The 18,225-nt window shown below is 51.5% G+C and overlaps 2 protein-coding genes across 4 annotated transcripts in view; one reads left to right on the forward strand and one right to left on the reverse strand.

Annotated features, from left to right (window-relative positions):
* Positions 1 to 15,682, forward strand: TRAM2 (translocation associated membrane protein 2). Of its 2 annotated transcripts, XM_015285175.4 has the most exons (11): positions 1 to 195; positions 6,097 to 6,160; positions 7,413 to 7,522; positions 7,755 to 7,871; positions 8,876 to 8,934; positions 9,382 to 9,466; positions 9,566 to 9,636; positions 9,985 to 10,089; positions 10,446 to 10,604; positions 11,152 to 11,315; positions 11,557 to 15,682. In XM_015285175.4, exons 1-11 carry the CDS (start codon positions 76 to 78, stop codon positions 11,628 to 11,630), a joined length of 1,128 nt encoding a protein of 375 aa, XP_015140661.1. In that variant the 5' UTR covers positions 1 to 75; the 3' UTR covers positions 11,631 to 15,682. The 2 variants fall into 2 exon arrangements, with proteins under 2 accessions (XP_015140661.1, XP_025004969.1); XM_025149201.3 differs by lacking the exon at positions 11,557 to 15,682 and having other exon boundaries at positions 11,126 to 11,294.
* Positions 14,892 to 18,225, reverse strand: part of EFHC1 (EF-hand domain containing 1) — a 19,802-nt gene continuing 16,468 nt past the window's right edge. For both annotated transcript variants that reach the window (XM_420047.8, XM_040697984.2), the window contains exon 11: positions 14,892 to 17,420. In XM_420047.8, coding sequence (XP_420047.3) covers positions 17,349 to 17,420 — 72 coding nt within the window. In that variant the 3' untranslated portion in view covers positions 14,892 to 17,348. The remainder of the gene's footprint in view (positions 17,421 to 18,225) is intronic.

Here is an 18,225-nt window from a genome sequence, read left to right on the forward strand (position 1 = left end):
GGGGCCCGGGGAAGTTTGCGGCGGGGCGGCGGCTCCCGCGGCGCTCCCGGTCCCGCAGCGCTGCCGGGCGCGGCCATGGCTTTCCGGCGGCGGACCAAGAGCCACCCGCTCTTCAGCCAGGAGTTCCTCATCCACAACCACGCCGACATCGGTTTCTGCCTGGTGCTCAGCGTGCTCATCGCGCTCATGTTCGAGGTGAGGACCCCCCCCCCCGCCCCCTTCCCCCTCCTCCGACCCTTCCCGCTGTCCCCCCTTTCCCATCCCCACGCGTGTCCGACCCGCTCGTGCCCAGCCCCGTTGGCTCCGCCCACCGAGGGCAGCCCCGCCACCACCGCGACCCCCCGTCCCTCCCACCCCGATGTGCTCCCCTCGGTGTGGGTCCCCTCTGTGCACCCCAGTGTGGACGGGGCGTCCCGATGGCCCCCCTCTAGATGAGCAGCTCTGGGGGGGCTGTGGGGCGCACCTCCTCCATCCTGGGGCACCAGAGCCCCTCCATCCTTTGGGATGAGGCCCCTCCGTTCCTGGGGAACCCTCCAGCCTTGGGGTACCAATCCCTTCCTACCTTTGGGATGGGGTCCCTCCGTTCTTGGGGCACCGGAGCCCCTCCATCCTTTGGGATGAGTCCATACCCCCCATTCGTGGGGCAACCTCCATCCTTGGTGTACCAATCCCTTTCATCCTTGGGGTACCAATACCCTCCGCCCTTGGGGTGCCAGGTGCCACCCCATTCATTTGCAATCACCCTCAACAGTGGGGTCCCCCCCTCGCTGAAATCCCCGTAAGGATCCCAACTTACGTGCTGGTTTTGGGGGGCAAGCCATCCCTTTGCCTCCCCCCAACCCTACTGGGGTTGACCAGCTGCAAAAGGGCCTCAGGCTGGGGGAGCACTTGCAAGCCTTGGTTCTCCTGCACGTGCCTCCAGATCTGCCACCACTGCTGGGGATGGGACGGGGACGCATCGCTCACCCACCCCACATGCAGAGGAGTGCATTGGGAAGGAAAGGAAAAACCAAGCCCCGGCTCATGTTTCCCCCTACTGGAAGTGTATTTTGGGGCCTTTTTCTCAGCGCCAGCCCCCTTTCCAGGTGTTTTCTCTGTGGGATGAGCACCGGAGGTCCCACTATGGCAAAGCATCCCCCCTTCCCCGACTCCTCCATGGGAAACTCAGTTGCGGTTGAGCGGTGCTGGGAGCGCTCCCCCTGCTCCGGCGCCGTCCCTCCCAGCTTCAGTTCTTTCTTTCTTTCTTTCTCTTTTAATTGGAATGTTACTATTTCTTTCTTTATACGTTTCCTCTTTCGGGGAGGAGGTGGGAGGAGGGCCGGAGGCCGCGCGCAGCGCCTTCTCCCTCTCCACATCTCCCCGACGTGGAGGCACATCGGGTGGCTGCGGGCCGCTTCTCTGCAGCCTAAGAGGACCCCCCCCCCCCCCCCCCCCCCATCCCCGCCCAAACCCTCCCCTTCTGCCCAGTGCCACGTTTCAAAGCAAATCCAGCCGGGAAAGGGGTGGCCGGGGGGCCTGGCGGAGGAGGAAAGGCTCCTTCTGCAGCAAATCGCAGCCGGAGGAAATCCATTTCCTTCGTACCCTCCCGATGGCAGCACACACACACCCCCCCCCCCACCTCCCCCTCCCCTTTTTTTCTTTTCTTTCTTATTTGTTTTTTTTTTTCTTTTTCTTTGCTTTTAATCCCTTCTTTTTCCACGCCGATGGAGCGGGCGGCTGGTGGGGCGCGGAACCCATGGGTTGCATCGCGTGGGTTTAAGCCGCAGCTCCTCTGAGCGCAGCTCTCTCTGCCCCGAAACCGCATGCAAACAATGCGACTTTGGTTGCCGTGCTTTAAAGAGAAAAGCAACCCGGGGAGGTTGCAATCTGTGGTGGTGGTTCCCATCTGCAGCTGCGTTTTTCGGGCACGGCGCTTGTAGGACGTGGGGTTTCAGTTGGCCGCAGTGCTGGGAAGGAGCTGAGCCCCCCACAGGGCTGAGGCAGAGCAGGGGCGGGGGGGGGGGGAGGGGGGCAGAGGAAGGGTCTCTTCTTCTTTTATTTCCATAGCTTTTAATTCAGTCTCCTGCTGGTGCTGATTGCCTGCGGTGTCCTCCTCCGGGGTGGCTGTGTTGGGCAGCATCCACCGCCGTCCTCCCCATAGCAGAGGGCTTGGGACGCCTCTTTTGGTCCTCACTTCTTTATCTTGCTCATCTTCAGCCTTCCCTCTGGGTTTCTGTGCCCGTTGGTGCCATCCCACTGGGCTTTTTTTGGGCGTCAGCTCGGACATTTCTGCCTTTGGATGCCTTTTCAATGCCTGGGTGTCCTCCCCACCCACCTCCTTCTCCTCGCCGGGTTCCCACCTTCCCCATGCGGAAATGGCCCAGTGCTGTTCACAATAGGGCCGTTTCCTGCAGGGGAGGGCTCTGTAGATGGGATTTTTAACCTTTTCCCAGGCAGCCCCACTCCAGGCAACACAGGCAGTGAAGGTGATGCTCAGAGGCTGCTGAGCGTCTCCCACTTCGGAGCGTATTTCCCAATGGATGGGTGTTGCTGATGTGGCACTGAGGGACGTGGGCAGGTGGGGGTGCCATCCCACTGGGCTTTTTTTGGGTTGGTCTTGGGGAGCTTGGTGGTAATAGAATCATAGAATCATAGAACGGCCTGGGTTGAAAAGGACCACAGTGATCATCTGTGTTCAACCCCCCTGTTGTGTCCAGGGTCGCCAACCATCAGACCAGGCTGTCCAGGGCTACATGCAATCTGGGATGGCTGTTTCCATAGCTGGTGGGTCATTTCTAACCATAACGATTTAATGACGTGAAATCCTTCTTGTGCATCCCTTCAGTTCACAACTTCACCCCCTCCCAGTGGGTTGATAGAAGAAGCAGCCTGGGAGTTGTTTTGCAGCAAGGAGTGGGTACTGGTGGTGATATGGGGATACAGTGCTGCTTGCTGCCCTTTGCCTCTTTGGGTGCTGGGTGCATCCTCATAGAGAAAACATGGGTTGTGGGGGCATTCCCCCAAAAGGAGCCATCCCAAAAGCAGCCATCCTTGCCTTCCCACCCAGCCCAAAGGCTCCATGACACAAAACCCTCCCAGATGTTGCCCGGAGAGGTGGCAGTGCCCCTTCCTTGGGACACCCAAGGTGAGGCTGGATGGGCTCTGAGCACTGATAGAGCTGTGGGTGTCCCTGTTCAGTGCAGGGAGTGGGACAGATGGCCTTTAAGGGGCCCTTCCAACTCAAACCACTCTATGATTCTGTTATTCCATGACTGCATGGCTTTTGCTGCACAGAGTGCGTGCTGTCACTGTCTCCACCAAAGCCCAGTGTGTAAAGTTTAATTATTATTTTGTTTACTATTACTATTTTTTCGCACTGAAACCAGCTGAAGTTTGGAAACGCAAAACAGCTGCTCTCCATCCTCACTTTGCATATCTTATTTTCACTGTTTGGCAGAAAAATGAGAGCCAGGCTGGGCTTGGCTGAGCCTGCAGCCGCCCACCTTGCTTGTGCCTACACTGAGGAGCACGGGATGGGGTCAGGCAGCATTTGTGCAAGTTAAATTTGGGGGTGATCGTGCTTTTTTGAGGGTTTATTTAATACCTGAGCTGGAAGGGCTGCCCATTCGTGGGCTGTGAGGGGAGCTTTGTGCAGAATTGACTTTTGCACGCTGCCATGGGGTGAGCCGTGTGCGGGCAGAGGGGCTGCGCTGCCCTTGGAGGAGGGCTTTTGGGAACGGCTGCTGTTTACTTTCCAAAGCTCTGGTCCAAAGTTTGGCCTTCGGTTTACATATAGAGCCTGTGTCAATCCCTACCGTGGATCAACACGGCTTTCTTTCAGCAAACACTGCGGCTGGTGGGAGAAAAAAAGAAAAACAACGGAGAAAAGTCTTCTGACAGCATTTTATCTGTAATTAGAGTTGTTTTTCAAGCACTGGAAATATTTTCCCAGCTCGGGCTGCTGCAGCTCCCCCAGCCTCCCCTGCCAGCCCTGCAGTGATCAGAGGCTGTGAGAGCTGGGGCTGCTCAGCCCAGAGCTGGGTGGTCTCAGGGCGTCCCACCGCGGCCATAAATCCCCACAGGAGGTGCATGGGAATGGAGCTATGCTCCACGGTGCCCGGGGCAGCCCAGGGGCACGGGGCACAGCCTGGAGCCCAGGAGCTGCCCATCAGCAGCACTGCTGTGCTGGGTGAGTGCTGGAGCCCTGGCACATAGAGCAGTGGGGGCTGCTCATTGTGGGTTTCCCAAAGTCACCTGGATGTGGCGGAACATAAAGCACTTCCTATATGGTATCTCGTCCCTTGCAGGCAAATCCCACTCCCCTTGTAAAATCCCAATATCAAGATCTTATTTCAGTGTGAACAAGGCGAGTGTCTTCCTGCTGCAGGTCTTGTGCCTCTGAGTAATCCTTGCCTCACTCACCAGCTTCTTCTGCTTTCTGTGGCCTATCCACAAGCTGCTCAGTGGGAGCTTAGAAGTATCTGCTTCCTGAGCCAAGGAACCCTCGCTTCTGCCTTCATAGGATCATTAAGGTTGGAAAGACCAGTAAGATCATTAACCATCAGGATGACAGGGGAGGTTTAGGTTGGATGTTAGGAAACATTTCTTCTCATAAAGAGCAGTGCTGCAGTGGCACAGCTGCCCAGGGAGGTGGTGGGGTCACCTTCCCTGGGGGTGTTCCAGAACCATGGGGATGTGGCACTGAGGGATGTGGTCAGTGGGCATGGTGGGGTGGGCTGGGGTTGGACTTGGTCATCTTGCAGGTCTTTTCCAACCTGAATGATTCAGGGATTGAAGAATGGCGGGATGTCACTGGTGTCCTGTTTGTCATGTCCCTTCTGGTTCGCACTATCCATTGTGTGCTCCATCTCATGAAGCTGCTACTCTGGAAGCTGCCACTCTGCCTGTCCAAAGCTGTGTTTGAGCCTTTAGAAAGCCTGAGGACCATCTCCAAAAGCCTGAGGACCATCTCCAGCAGCCACAGATGCAGCTCTGGTGATGCACCCCAGCCCCTCTGGCTGGTTCCAAGACTTCATCCTGGAGATGGTGCTCCTGGTTGTGCTGTACTCCAGGATGAAGTAACCTTGCTTTCTTTGCCAGAAGGGCTTACAAGAGCCAGGAGCATTTCCTTAAGCCAGCCAGGCGATGCACTTTTTCCATAACCGCCCCAAATTCTGCCTGATGTCTCCCTGTCCTTGTGCACTGTGCTCCTCACTTCTGCCCAGCAGCATTTTGGCACTGGGGCAGCTGCATCAGCCCCTTGCTCAATGCCCTTAGGATGGGAGAGCTTGGCAAAGCCCCTGTGTTTTCTCCCCCAATAACGACGTCCTGCAAGACATGAAGCAATCCTTCCAGCTGGGTTTTTAATAGTTCTCAGCTCTTAAACAGTTGCAGCTATGTCTGTGAAGCTGTCTGTCAGCTGTGGCACTGTTGGGTTGGTTGTGTGAGAGGCTGGAGGCTTGTAGAGCCTTTTGGTTGGAGGTAAAACCCTGCCTGTATGCAGGCTTGGACAAGACAAGGGCATGGTCAGAGGCTGATGTTGGGTTTTGGGATGTGCCAGTCTTGGAGATGCTTCTTTGGGGTACAGGGACGAGATGCTCAGCTCTGCCACAGCACCACAAAGCCTTCTGATTGGCTGCTGGGGTTCCCTCCCTTGGCAATTAAAAGCAATAAATGAGGAATGAACGGCATACCCTTCTTGGCAGAGGACCCAGTGTCTCATCTCTGGAGTTTTATTTTCTTTGATTCATTCTGGGGTGTAGAATGGAAGGGTCCAAGGGATGATTGTAATTAACACAGCACGTAACGTTGCAGAGCTCGGTGGGACCGCAGCAGTGTCTGGGTCACTCTTGGGGTGGATGGGTGCTGCTGGAGGGATGCTCGTCCCCAGGCACAGCTTCCCCACCAGGCTTTGCTGGCTTTTCCAGATTTCTCCCTCTTTTATCCTCCCCCTCCCCAAATACCCAGTCCCACTGGGAAGTCTCCTTCCTGTACCAATGCCTACAATGCTTCCCATCTGCCCGCCTAGCATCCCCTTTCCCAGCACAGTAAAAGTTGGTAGAGGAATGAATTTAGCAATTAAATTTGCTTTGTGCCCCCTTTGTGTCTCTTTGACAGGTTACAGCCAAGACTGCCTTCCTCTTCATCTTACCTCAGTATAACGTCAGTGTGCCTACAGCAGGTAAGAGATGCTGCTGCCCTGGGGGAGGAATCACCCCAAACCCTTGCTGCTGGCTGCCATGGCCTCACCTCCCAGTGATGGGTCTTCAAATGTAAGAAATGTGGGGGAAAAAGGATTTGCACCCTGCTTGTGTTTTGGCTGCTTGTTCCTACCTCCCAGCCTGTTAGGGCTGTGAGCACGGTGTGGAGGCAACAAGAAGTGGTTTGGGTAAAGCATGGGGCTCAGCATGGGGCAGACACTTGGAGCACACAAAGCCTGGCCAAGCAGCAGGACGGTGTGGTTCATTGGTAGGCATTGAGTATTCCTCCAGCTGAAGAGAAGGGTGCAACAAGAATAGGATGAGGCAGACACAGGGAAGGTAGAAGGGCAGCCCTCAAAGTCATGGCTGAAGGACTCACCCTGCTCCCAAATTGAATTGTGGTTTGTGTTCCCCTACAGCACAGTCCAGACAACTTCCTCTCCTGTGCCTGAAGTGATTTGCTTGTCTTTAGCCTTGCAATTTTATCATATACTGTGGTTATAAACCCTGGTAGAGGCATTAGCTCAACTTCTGGTTTTGTACAACGCCCAGCTCACAGGGACCAGGTTGTGCACATCTTCACACCAGCTGTCTTCATAAACCCTATTCCAACCTTATCAGGATACTTCCAGTCTTAAAAAAAATACAGGCTGAAGTTTTATTTGAGGGTAAAGAGGGTTGGTGTTGGATCAGATAGTGAGGACTGGGGCAAGGGGAAGCAGCAGCTTGGCAGGGCCTGAGCTTGCAGTGCTTTCTGCAGCTCTCCCCAGATCTACTTCTTGCCCATAAACTGCCAGGCTGCAGATAATTACCAAAATGCAGACCGTGGGAGTACTTTGGGTGCTGTTAAGTCTCCCATTGCTCTGGAAGTGCAGGCTTCCTGTGGGTACTATTTCTCATCCTCCTGCCCCGTACTGCTTTCTTAGATTTCTTAGTAGCACAACACAACTGTGTTCAGGCAGCTGAGTCCTGCTCCTGAGCATCACCTCCCTTGCGGCATGTAACAATTAGAGGAGAAGCTGTCCCCACTCTGCCAATGGCCTAACTCAGGCTGAAGCCCTTTTATTCCAGCCCTGTGGCCACTGGCACAGTCTTGACTTCTCTCTGCCTCCAAAATGCATGTTTCCATCTAAGCTGTGTTGGTTATAGCCACCTCAAGGCTTCAAGTGAGCCATAAGCCCTTGGAAATCGTTGGCATTGAGAGGTCTTACCCACAGTTTGGTCTCTTTGCAGACGGGGAGCTGGTCCAGTATCACTACGGTCTGAAGGATCTGGTCACCATCCTCTTCTACATCTTCATTGCCATCATCCTGCACGCAGTGGTGCAGGAGTACGCTCTGGACGTGAGTGCAGTTTTGTGTCTTGAGTAGATGGAGTGTCTCAAGTACCATAGATGGGACACAGACCTGCCGCAATTAAATGTGGCTCTGGTGTGGTTCAGAAGCTGGGGTGGCCACGTGTGAGTCATCATCTTTGGGTAACGCTTAGGACAGGGAGGAAGAAGAGAAAGGAGAGTTGCTGACTTGGTGGCTCACGTTTTCTTTTCCTTTCTCCTTTCTCTCTGCTTCATCCCAGAAAATCAACAGGCGTCTCCATCTTTCCAAAGTCAAACACAGCAAGTTCAATGAGTCAGGGCAACTGGTCGCCTTCCACCTCACCTCCTTGATTTGGTGCTTGTACGTTGTGGTGACGGTAAGGCATGAGGCTGGCTGGACTTTGGGTTTCCTGGAGGGAGTTTTGGGTTTCTGGTGAAGAAAAACCTCAATGGAAGCAAAGAATCCCCCATCAGCCCTTGGGCAGATGGCATTGGACAGATCAGAGTGTCTTAGCAATGAGGAGGATTTGATATGCATTGGGGTCTAGCTGTGGTCCCTGGCAGTGCTGGGAATGGATGCTTGGGGAGAGGTACCCTCCCTGCTGCTCAGGGGGTCCTGCCAGCCCTCTTAGAGGACCACTATCACCTCCAGAGCAGTCCCTTTGGGAACCTTTGGGCTTTGCTCCTGCCCACACTGCACAGGACAGGTCATCCTTTGCAGCCCTTGCCCCTTTCCTTGGGCTTTAAGGACAAAAAAAAAAAAAAAAAAAAAAAAAAAAGACTTGGGGCAGTGAGGGCACAGGTGATGGTGACAACTGGCCTTAGGCAGGATGAATTTTCCATGCTAAAATCTCTGCAAAACCCAGTGCAGACCCCTGTGGCAGGAGCTGTGCAAATGTGTAACAAGAAGGGAACTCCTGTAATCTCTGTGAGTGCAGGGGAATGCAGATGGGTGGAAAATTAAACTATGCGATGCATATTTAATTGATTTTGTAGGCGTTTTCTGTTCCTCTTTCTCCTCAGAAGCATTCCTTTTTGCTAAGTGATACTTGGGCTGGAAATGCCGGGGGGGAAAAGCCCCCCAGACCATGCACGTAGTTTCTTGCAGCTGTACTACTGATATCTCATCCCAGTGTTTCCAGAGCATCCTCCTTGCACTGCCCAAACCCCAAAACAGTCTATCCCTCAGCTCAGGGCCTTTTGTGCAACCACAGAATCAGGTTTTGTTACCCAAACGTGAGGATGTCATGAAATTAGAGACCCGGGAACATGTCTGAGCTTGGAGAGCTCAGTCCTGGCTCCTGCAGGGGACGTTAACTTTGCCTCATTGTAACCATGTGCTGCTTGTTCCTCTATCTGAAGGCTTGTCTCTCTTTTTCAGGAAGGATACGTATCAAACCCCCAGAGTTTGTGGGAAAACTACCCTCATGTTTATCTTCCGTAAGCACTCACATTTTGTTCTCGGGCTGACCGCTTCCTTCCCCCATACCGTTTTCCCTGTGGCTGGGAGCAGGCTGCTGGCAGCACAGAGCCTTTTGCATGCAGTGAGATCCTGGTCGGGGGCAGGCATCTCCTTTGGGGCTTTCGGGAGGTGTTCCTGAAGGGCTTCCTCATGGTTTAGTTATTCATCACCTTGGGTAGGTTGCTTTCCTCTTTGTTTTCCATGGTAGAAATGAAGAAGAGGGGATAATTCTCCCTTCTTGGGGTGTTGCAAGAGTGAGGTTTGCTGGGGACGTGGAGACTACAGCACAAACATCTGGATAATGCCCAGACTCGGCTAAATGTAGCCCCCTAGATCCAATGGCATCAGAGCAGTGAGGGGATTGCTTGGGGCCACAGGAGCCCGCAGTGCCCAAGGCTCGCTCCACAGCTCATCCCTGCCTTCAGCTTCCAGGTGAAGTTCTTCTACCTGTGCCAGTTGGCCTACTGGCTGCACGCGTTGCCAGAGCTCTACTTCCAAAAAGTTCGCAAGGTGAGAGCTGTCCAAGGGCTCCAGACTCCTTGGGGCTTTGGGATCTGGGGGGAGGAAAGGACAGGATGAGGGGATTAACACTGCTTTCTGCCCTGCCAGGAGGACATCCCACGCCAGCTGCAGTGCATTGCGCTCTACCTGGTGCACATCGCCGGCGCGTACCTCCTCAAGTGAGTCATCTACCTCTGTGTTTTGAGCTGGGACTTTTGCTGGGTTTTTCATCCCCAAATTCTTTGGCTGGGGCTGAGAGTCCGAGGGAATAAAGTAAACAGCGTGAAAGTTGAACTCCTAGCTGTAGGATGGTAGAAGAGCTGTCTCTGTGAGCAATGCACTACTGGTTTGTTGCTTTGATGTTTTGGGGTCAGGGATTTTGCCATTGCGATCTGATCATCTGCTGCTGTGGAGCTGTCCAGTTTTGGGCTGGTGCTTACTGCAGCTTAGGGATGGAACATTCTGGATGTGAAGGACCAAAGCTAACCAGCCTGGTGATGTTTGTTTCTTCTTTCCTCTCCTTCTAGTTTAACCCGCTTGGGGCTGATCCTCTTGCTGTTGCAGTATTTAGCTGAATTCTTCTTCCACATGGCCCGACTGGTCTACTTCACAGATGAGAACAACGAGAAACTGTAAGTGGGCAAGCTAGTCATGGCATTCCATCTCCAGTGCCCTCTGGGCTTTTGCTGTCACCTTGCAGCTCAACACTGGGGGACACTGAGAGTGCAGCATACAGTGTATCTCCAGCAGAAGTTGGGTTGAGGTTAGGGTGGGGAGAGCTGGGAGCAAAGAGGCTATTTAGCTGCACTGTGCTAAGCATTGGAGCACCTCCAGGTCAGGAAGGGGAGATGTGCTAGAGATGTCTACAAAGTGCTTCTGCACCATGGTGCATGCTGGTAGTGTGACCTTCTGCTGAGAGTGGGGCGCTTCATATGGCCGTGGGGCCCAGAGGCTGCTCCTGTCCACATCTCTGCTTGCCTTTCATCAGGTTTAACGTTTGGGCTGTTGTCTTTGTGGTCACCAAGCTCTTCACACTAACCCTCTACATCTTGGTCATCGGCTTTGGGCTGCCACGAGTGGAGAACCAGGCCCTGGAGCCAGAGAAAGGGAATCTCTTCAGCTTTCTCTTCAACCATATCCTCTTCAGGTAGGAATGTCCTGCACCATATCTGTTCCCTCTTTGCATCCTTTCTTGTGAATATCTTGTGAAAATCTTTCCCTCATATTTGTTGAAGGAAGTAACCAGTTTCAAAGGATGAGCTGAAGCAGACACCTTAGGGAAAGACTTGCCTATTCTCCCTTGTGGACCCATAACTGTGTATTGATGTGGTCAATGAAAAGGAGTTTTTCCATCTGCTTGTATGTGTTTGGATGCCTATTGACGTGGGAAGCAGGGGATGGGATGGGTTCTCTGGCTGTGGTGTTTTGGGCAGTGCTGAATAAGATGATCCTTATCACTCCCTACAACTCCCTGAAAGGAGGCTATGGTGTGACGGGGATTGGTCTCTTCTCCCTAGTAACAGTGATGGGATGAGAGGTGATGGCCTCAAGTCGTGCCAGGGGAGGTTCAGGCTGGGTGTTAGGAAACATCCATCTGTCCAGGGGAGCCTAGGCCACCAGTGTGGGGTGAAGGCCAGGCCGATGGTGGCTTGGCTCCTCTCTTCTCAGGCTTGCCTCTTCTCCGCCCCTGCCAGAATGAGTGTGCTGCTGTTGGTGTGCCTCTTCCAGGCCTCGGTGATGTGGCGCTTCATCCACTTCCAGCTGCGGCGCTGGCGGGAGTACTGGCACGAGCAGAGCAGCAGGAAGCGGGCCACAGCCTGCGCCAAGCAGCCGGTCAAGCCACTCAAGAGAGATTCGGGTGAGCGGGGAGTGCTGGGAAACAGGCTGCCCAGAGCGCTGTGGGTGCCCCATCCCTGCAGCGACCGAAGGCAGCCTGGATGGGGCTGTGGGCAGCCTGGGCTGTGGGAGGTGACCCTGCCCATGGCCCATGGATGAGCTTTAAGATCTCTTCCAACCCGAGCCATTCTATAATTCTGTAATTCTATGATTCTGGCCCATGCAGGATGATGTGGGTGAGGTTTTTCTCTCTCCATCCTCAGGTTACCATGAAAACGGAGTGGTGAAAGCAGAGAACGGCACCTCGCCACGAACCAAGAAGCTGAAATCACCGTAGAAGAAAGGCCTCGGCTCCTGGGGAGGAGGGGGAGGTGCCAGGACTGAGGGCAGCCCCTCCTCCCGGTCCTCACAAGGTTGTCTTGAGCAGCTTGGGAGCAGGTTGTCTGCCCGAGGTGTCTCATTCTCCTCCCTTTCTTTCCTACGCTCTTGAACCATTTGCAATAAAACCAAAAAGGTCCCTTTCCCCTGCTCCTTTCCCCCTGTAGGAGCCTTTTCCAAGCCTCCTGGTTTTGCCTTCCTCTGTTTCACCGTAAATCAGTGTGCAATTTTATTTTATTTTTTTTTTCTATTTCAGTGTTTGGTTATTTTGGATTTTTGTTACAAATGCATTGTAGATGGTTCCAAAATATTTTTTTGCTCCTACAGCATGTTTCTACCCTCCCTCTGTGTTGATTCCCGCAGCCTCTGGGTCAGGGTCATGGCAGTTTGAAGGCTTCATGTGTCAGCTATGGGAACGCGCTCCAGGGGAAAAGCACAGGGACTCTGAGACCCGTGAGGTGCTCATGGCTGATGGTTTCCCCTCCTGGGGCACTCCAGCCAGCACTCGGCACGTGTTGCATGTTGTCCATGCTGCAAATAGGGACTAGTGTCTGAGGGAGGAACCTCTGCTGTGTCTTGTCTCCCTCTGATTGAGTGGGGTTCCTCTGGCTTCTGGCTTCGAGCTAATTTTGGTGATCTAGGAAGCAGAGAAGGGAGAGGAGTTCCCTCTTCCTATAGGACCCACATTCTAGCCTTTGGTTGCCCCAGCTTTTCTGGTGCAGCTGGGTCCCCTTTATCCTCTGGACTGCCTTGTAGTTGTTTTGCAACCCCAGCACCAAGAGCTGGGCTTGGGGCTCTGCAGCTCATCGTGCCTTGTTGTGGGGCAGTGGCATCCTCGGGTCCAGGTGAATCTTTGAGTCCTGCCCTGCTCTGTGCCCAGGCCTGGCTCCCTGTCAGCCTCGTGTGCCTCAGAGCTGGTGTGCTCATGGCTCGTCACCACCTCCAGACGAGCAAAGTGGCTGCTGCAAAGGGTTTTGCATTAATTGGACTGTGCCCCTTGTGCTTAGTCATCCTCATTCCTACCATGCCAGTCCAGCTGTGCCATCTGCAGCCACCAGCTTCTCTTTCTTTCCATAGGATACACAGCTTGTATCCACCCAAGGTGCTATCAAACGTAGGGTTTCTTCCAAAAAACCCTAGCCCCTTCATCCCTTTCTGAGCTGTGAATGAGATGACAGGGAAGGGGAAGGAAGCCAAGGGCTGTGAGGAGTAGCTTGTACATTAGGAAAGGCCTGTGAGGCATAGCTGTTGGCAGATGGAATTGTCTTAAATCTACCTCAGAGGCCGTCTTTTGCTACAGACCACTCTCCCTCTTGCACCTCCCTGACCTGAGGTTTGGGGGAAGCCCAGGTCCCACTGGCTCGCTCCCCTTTGCTGGTGGGCAGGACCTCCTGCCCAAGGGTTTCACAGATCAGTGGGCTTCCTTGGGGTCTATGCACCAGTTTGGATTTGGATGATGGGTGCTTCTCACCCCATAGCTCTTCTCTGGGGTGGTTTCTGTAGCTGGGCTTTGCTGTTGGTGCCTCTTGTGCAGCAAAGTCAGCTGTAGCTCCCGGTGTGTGGGGTCGAGGAGAGCCTGGCCACTCTTTGATGTGCAAGGTGGGATGGAAGCCCACCTTCCTCATGGGTGATGGGATGTGTGGTCTCATGGCACGTCACTTGCTCAGCCCCTCCAGGCATGATTCTAGCTTGGGCTTTTTTGCAGTGAGGCTGGCACAGTTGTCTTTTGTATCTTTTCTCTTTTGGAGAATGAGAGACAGTTGTTTGTCTGACACTCTTTGAGTGGAGTTGCTTTTTCCCCCCTCTTTTTGTTGATGTCTTTTCTCCCTTTCTTCTTTCCTTGCAGAGCCTCAGCTAAGGCTGGGCACAGGAAGGAGAAAAAGTATAGGGACATGAGTACAGTTGGTCAGATTGCACTTGTTGCTCCGTCCCCATGACCTCTGAGTGTCAAACAAAATGTCAGCAGGAGTCTGGGAGAAGGATCCCCCCTTTTTGAGGGGAATGAGGAAGGAGACTTGGAAGCCAGCGCCTCACAACAGCTGAGGATTGGCTCTGTTAACAGATGACACATACAATCCCCTCAGAAACTGGCTGCTGAATAATTCCTCTTCCTGCCTGCCTCGCTTCAGGCAGCTTTTCCACTTGCACAATCCTGTGTCTTCATAGAGTAGCTAATTATGCGTTGTATCCCAAGTGCCTTATGTTGCTGCGTAGCGTCTCGTATGCTTGATCTGTGTGCTATAGCAGCAGCTGAACACCCTTCCTCCTTATGACATATGTACAACATATGCTACATTTATCTATCTATTTTTTTTTGTTTAGACTTTTGTTTTTGTCTTTTGATAGAGCTACCAGTAAAAGGGACAGTTTGTTTTGGAAATATTTCCATGTTTTCTTTCTGTTTGTTGGTTTGTTCTTAAGCCCAGAGATGATGTTCTTTTTTGCCCTCCTCTGTCTTTAATCCTCTGAAATCCCCATCCTTCTGCTGTTATGCCCAAGCATGGCATGACTTCTGTTGGTTATTTAGTGCTGAGCCTTTGCTATAAGGCAATGTGAACTCTCATCCTCAAGGTTTCCAATCTGCACCCCCCTTGGAGGGGCCACCCCGAATTGCTTCTGTCTCTGGCTTTTAGTGCAAACCCCATCTCTGCATAACTGCTTTTATGTCTGTGGCATTTCTCAGCAGACCAAGCCTTCTTTTCAGCCCAAAGAACCTTCACTGCAAATGGTTAGTGGTCAGTCTTCCCTTGACTTCTTTGTGTGTAAAGATGCTGAGAGCCCTCTGTCACTGAGTGGATGCTCTTCTTGTATCCCATCCTGCCAAGCCCCGTGTCTTCTGCAAAAGAAAACCACAACCACACCAACAAACCCAACCCAAAGCAGGAGCTCTTGTCTGCCACAGTGCAGGAACTGGTAGAGACTATGCAAGTTCCGACTTTGTGTAATTATTGCTTGCTCTGTGCCCTTCCTGTGGGCTTGAGGCTGATTCTGCCATTTGTGTCTATTACCAGCGTAAGGTTGGGGACTGAGCAGTCTGTGATTTTTAGTGTGCAGCATAGTGTTCTCCTGTCCTAGCCTAGAAACCTTTGAAATACTGGATGTAGTTCTCTCTTTTTGTTGCAGAGAGTTGAGAGATGGGCTTGGGAAGAGGGTTGAAGAAGAACAGATGTAGCATTTCACATATAATTTTTGAGTGACTCTTACTTTGTGGGGCATTACAGTTATGTTGTTGTTTTTTTTTTTGTTTTGTTTTTGTTTTTGTTTAGGATTCTTCTTACTCATGTTTGGGTTAGTGGTAAAGAGAAGTTCCAGTTCCCCTGTAGGACCCTTTACCCTTATCTCATTGTTTTAAGATGTATTTCTGATATGCTTCCCTGTTGGAGGGGAGAAGTACTGCCCTAGGATCCTCCTCTGACCCCCAAGTTATTCCCAAAGCCTGTAGGTACCCCAGCATTGCTGCAGTGCATGGGGATTTGCAGCAACAGCTGCTTCTTGCCTTGGATGAAGTCTTGGTAGATGGACCCTGACGTGCGCCAACAGTAGGTGGAGATTTTGGGGTCTGATTTACAGCCTTCCTGGAAGCTTTGTGAGCATGTAGTAGATGGTTTGTTTGGCAGGCTTTGTACTCAAACTGTGAAGTTTGTTACGTAGCCTCGGGGCTGTGGGTGGGGGTTTTGCTGGCAGAGAGGAAGGATGGCTGTTATGAAAGCCAGCAGAGGCACGTAGCTTTCTTTCAGGTATGTTGAGCTCCGTGGACCAAAACTTCAGCAAAAGGAACTCGAGGAAAATTTTTGTTCTTCCTTATTGCAAAGTTTCGAATTTTGGAGAGGGGTGGTGGGGAAGTGACAGTCTCCAATATTTTATCCATATCTCATTTGTTTCATTCTTCCTGTCACATAAATTTTTTTCGTACGGTTTATGTTCGTTGTTGTTTGTTGTTCAATGACTTTTGTGATAAACTCAACAGAAGTATTTTCTGAAATAAATAAATAAAAGGCATAGATTCTTCCATTGCTGCTGCTTGCTGACACTTTACCATGCTGCTAAGTTTACAGAGCAGGCTGGGATGGGTTGTGATCCTCTCTCTCCTGCCACGCTAGATGTGTCTGTCATCGTGGGTCCTCGTATTCCCCACAGCTAGGGCTCATATTCTTCAATTTCCCATGTCTACAGCATAGGCAGCTGCTTCTGAGTTAGTTATCAGCGGCTGCCTCGCTTGCTGGGAGTGGAGGATATGGGCATTTGTAGGATATGATTCATTTGATGTGGCTTGGGTGCATAGTTTCTGGTGAGCTCAATTGTATGCTTTCTGCAGCTGGCCCTGGGCATGCTGCATGGTTTGGTTAAGTATTAGGTTACAGCTTCATAGCATGTGCAGAAAACGAATTCTGACTTTCTTTACTACCTCCTGTAGCTCCCGTAATTTCATCTGCAAGTTCATGGGCCTCTGGAAAAGCTGTTTAGAGTGGCTGTTAGAAGTTAGTCTTTTGCAGCTGCTGCTTGGAAGGTACCTCATACAATGTCAAGCCATGCTTTGAAATCTGAGATAGACCTGAGATTGCTTTAACAATTCTCAGTCAGAGAGAAGAGGAGCACAAAATGGGCCCAGAAGGGAAGAGCAGTGACCTTTCCTGAACAAGGGGAGGCAGTGGAAGTGGGAACCCACAGCACAAAAGCTGAGTTAAATAAGCATTTTGTTCTGAAGGGCTTTGTTCTCTGTGTGCATGATAGCTGCCCTTCGTCTGCGCTCAGTGGCAATACCTGGCAGGTGTCAGCTGGGCTGAGAAGGCTCCTGCCATGTTTCCCTTCATGGAGAGATGAGCAGTGTGAGCAGAAGTGTCATAGCCCTGTTGCTATGCCAACGGTTAGTTTTTCCTTTTCATTGGACCTATCCTGTAAGATGACAGGTTGCATGAGATGGGCTTAGATGTAATCTCAGTTTTAAAACCTTTCTCCGAACCATTTGTTAAAAAATGCAAAGCTGCTGTCAGCACATCTGTGTACAGACCCTGCAATTTCCATGAGATATGTGAGAGCTAAACTACTACTCCATTTCAAGTACAGCCAGAGTCAGGATTGGCTTTGTGGTGGTGGTTTTTTTTTCTTACTTTAATCCTTAGCTATTCCAGGCATTGAGGTACATTTATTTAAAGCATACTTTTTAACACTTTTATAGCAGCCATGCATAACTTGCTTAAAGTCAGACTAGCAAGCGTGCATTTGTTATGGTTTCTGACAGAGCTCTTAGGTCTTCTTGCAATGCAAATAAAAATTTAAACTGGCAGTCTTCACTGCAGGCCCCTTTCAACTCTGTATGAAATCTAGATGCTTATCACTCCAGGCTTTAGCTCTAGCAAGCCTTGCCGTACTGCATTAAAAAGTTGAGAGATCAATAGAAGAACCTGGCTGTGGTTCTCCAAAACATTTTTTTTTTCTTGGGGGTTTCATTTCAATATTCAGCAGTTATGAGGTTGAGTTTGGTGGCAGCAAAAATGGCAGGGGCAGGTTGGGAAGGTAAAAAGTTATTCAAGCAAGGGTGAAATTAGGAAGGAAGGAAGGGAAAGAGGAAAAGAAGCAAAGGCAAAAACCAGAGCATCCTTTTTGAAGTGCGAGGTCTTACAGTCAGCTCAGCTAAGGAAATTATTGCTGGTCTTGTGCTTCAGCTTCTAGGTGAGGATCACGAGGGGAAGGCTCTAAGGAAGTCACGGTAGTTTATCTTGTCATCTCCACAGGAACACAGGTCAATCAGCTGGGGGGAAAAAAGAAACAATGCCAGAAAGAGTTGAAGGAACCTGCAAACATGTTTTTGTAGGGAAAACTGCCTGAGGTACTCTTTATGTGACAGAGCAGAAGAGCGGACTGGCTCCATAGTCCTGAATCACAGTTAACCTTGAATGCCTACAGATGACACTAACCTATGCAAGGACAAGAGTTAAAGTGTTAGGGTTAGGGTTTGCCCTCTAAGGGTCACCACAGTGACAACAGAGCCAAAGAAAACTGAACTGTGGCCAAAGACTGGCAAAGATCATAGCACATCTTTCAGAAACCTCACAGAAATCCCTGCCAGAAGCAGGATGGAGGCCCCGCATCTGAACGGGCACTGTTTGGTGGTGCCTCTTCGGTATGTGCACATGGCATCAAGTGGAGACACAGATAATTGAGCTCAGTGACAGCCCTGCTAATGAACCAGTTCTGGTATCCATGCCTGACCCTGCATTGTGTTACAGAGCTATAGCCTTTGTACACTTAAAGGGAAGAAAGAAGGCTTTTGTTTCCTTAATTGCATAACTAATCTCCTTCTGACACCCAGGGAGATGGAAAAGGTCTAATATCAGAGATCCTCGAAAGGATTCTTCTTCCCCCTGTCGCCTGGAGACAGATTTACTAGGTTTGCTCTTGTGTGACTGACAGCTGTGCTCCTCTCCAGTCCACACAGTAGTTAACCATCTGCCGTATGTGTCATTTACAGAGCTGTCATGCTCCTATGGGCTCTGGGCACGTTCTTATTAAGATTTCAAGAGAGATGCTTTTAGTGCTAAGGTCCTAGACAGAGA

This window comes from Gallus gallus, chromosome 3, assembly GCF_016699485.2.
Source record: "Gallus gallus isolate bGalGal1 chromosome 3, bGalGal1.mat.broiler.GRCg7b, whole genome shotgun sequence".
NCBI lineage: Eukaryota > Metazoa > Chordata > Aves > Galliformes > Phasianidae > Gallus > Gallus gallus.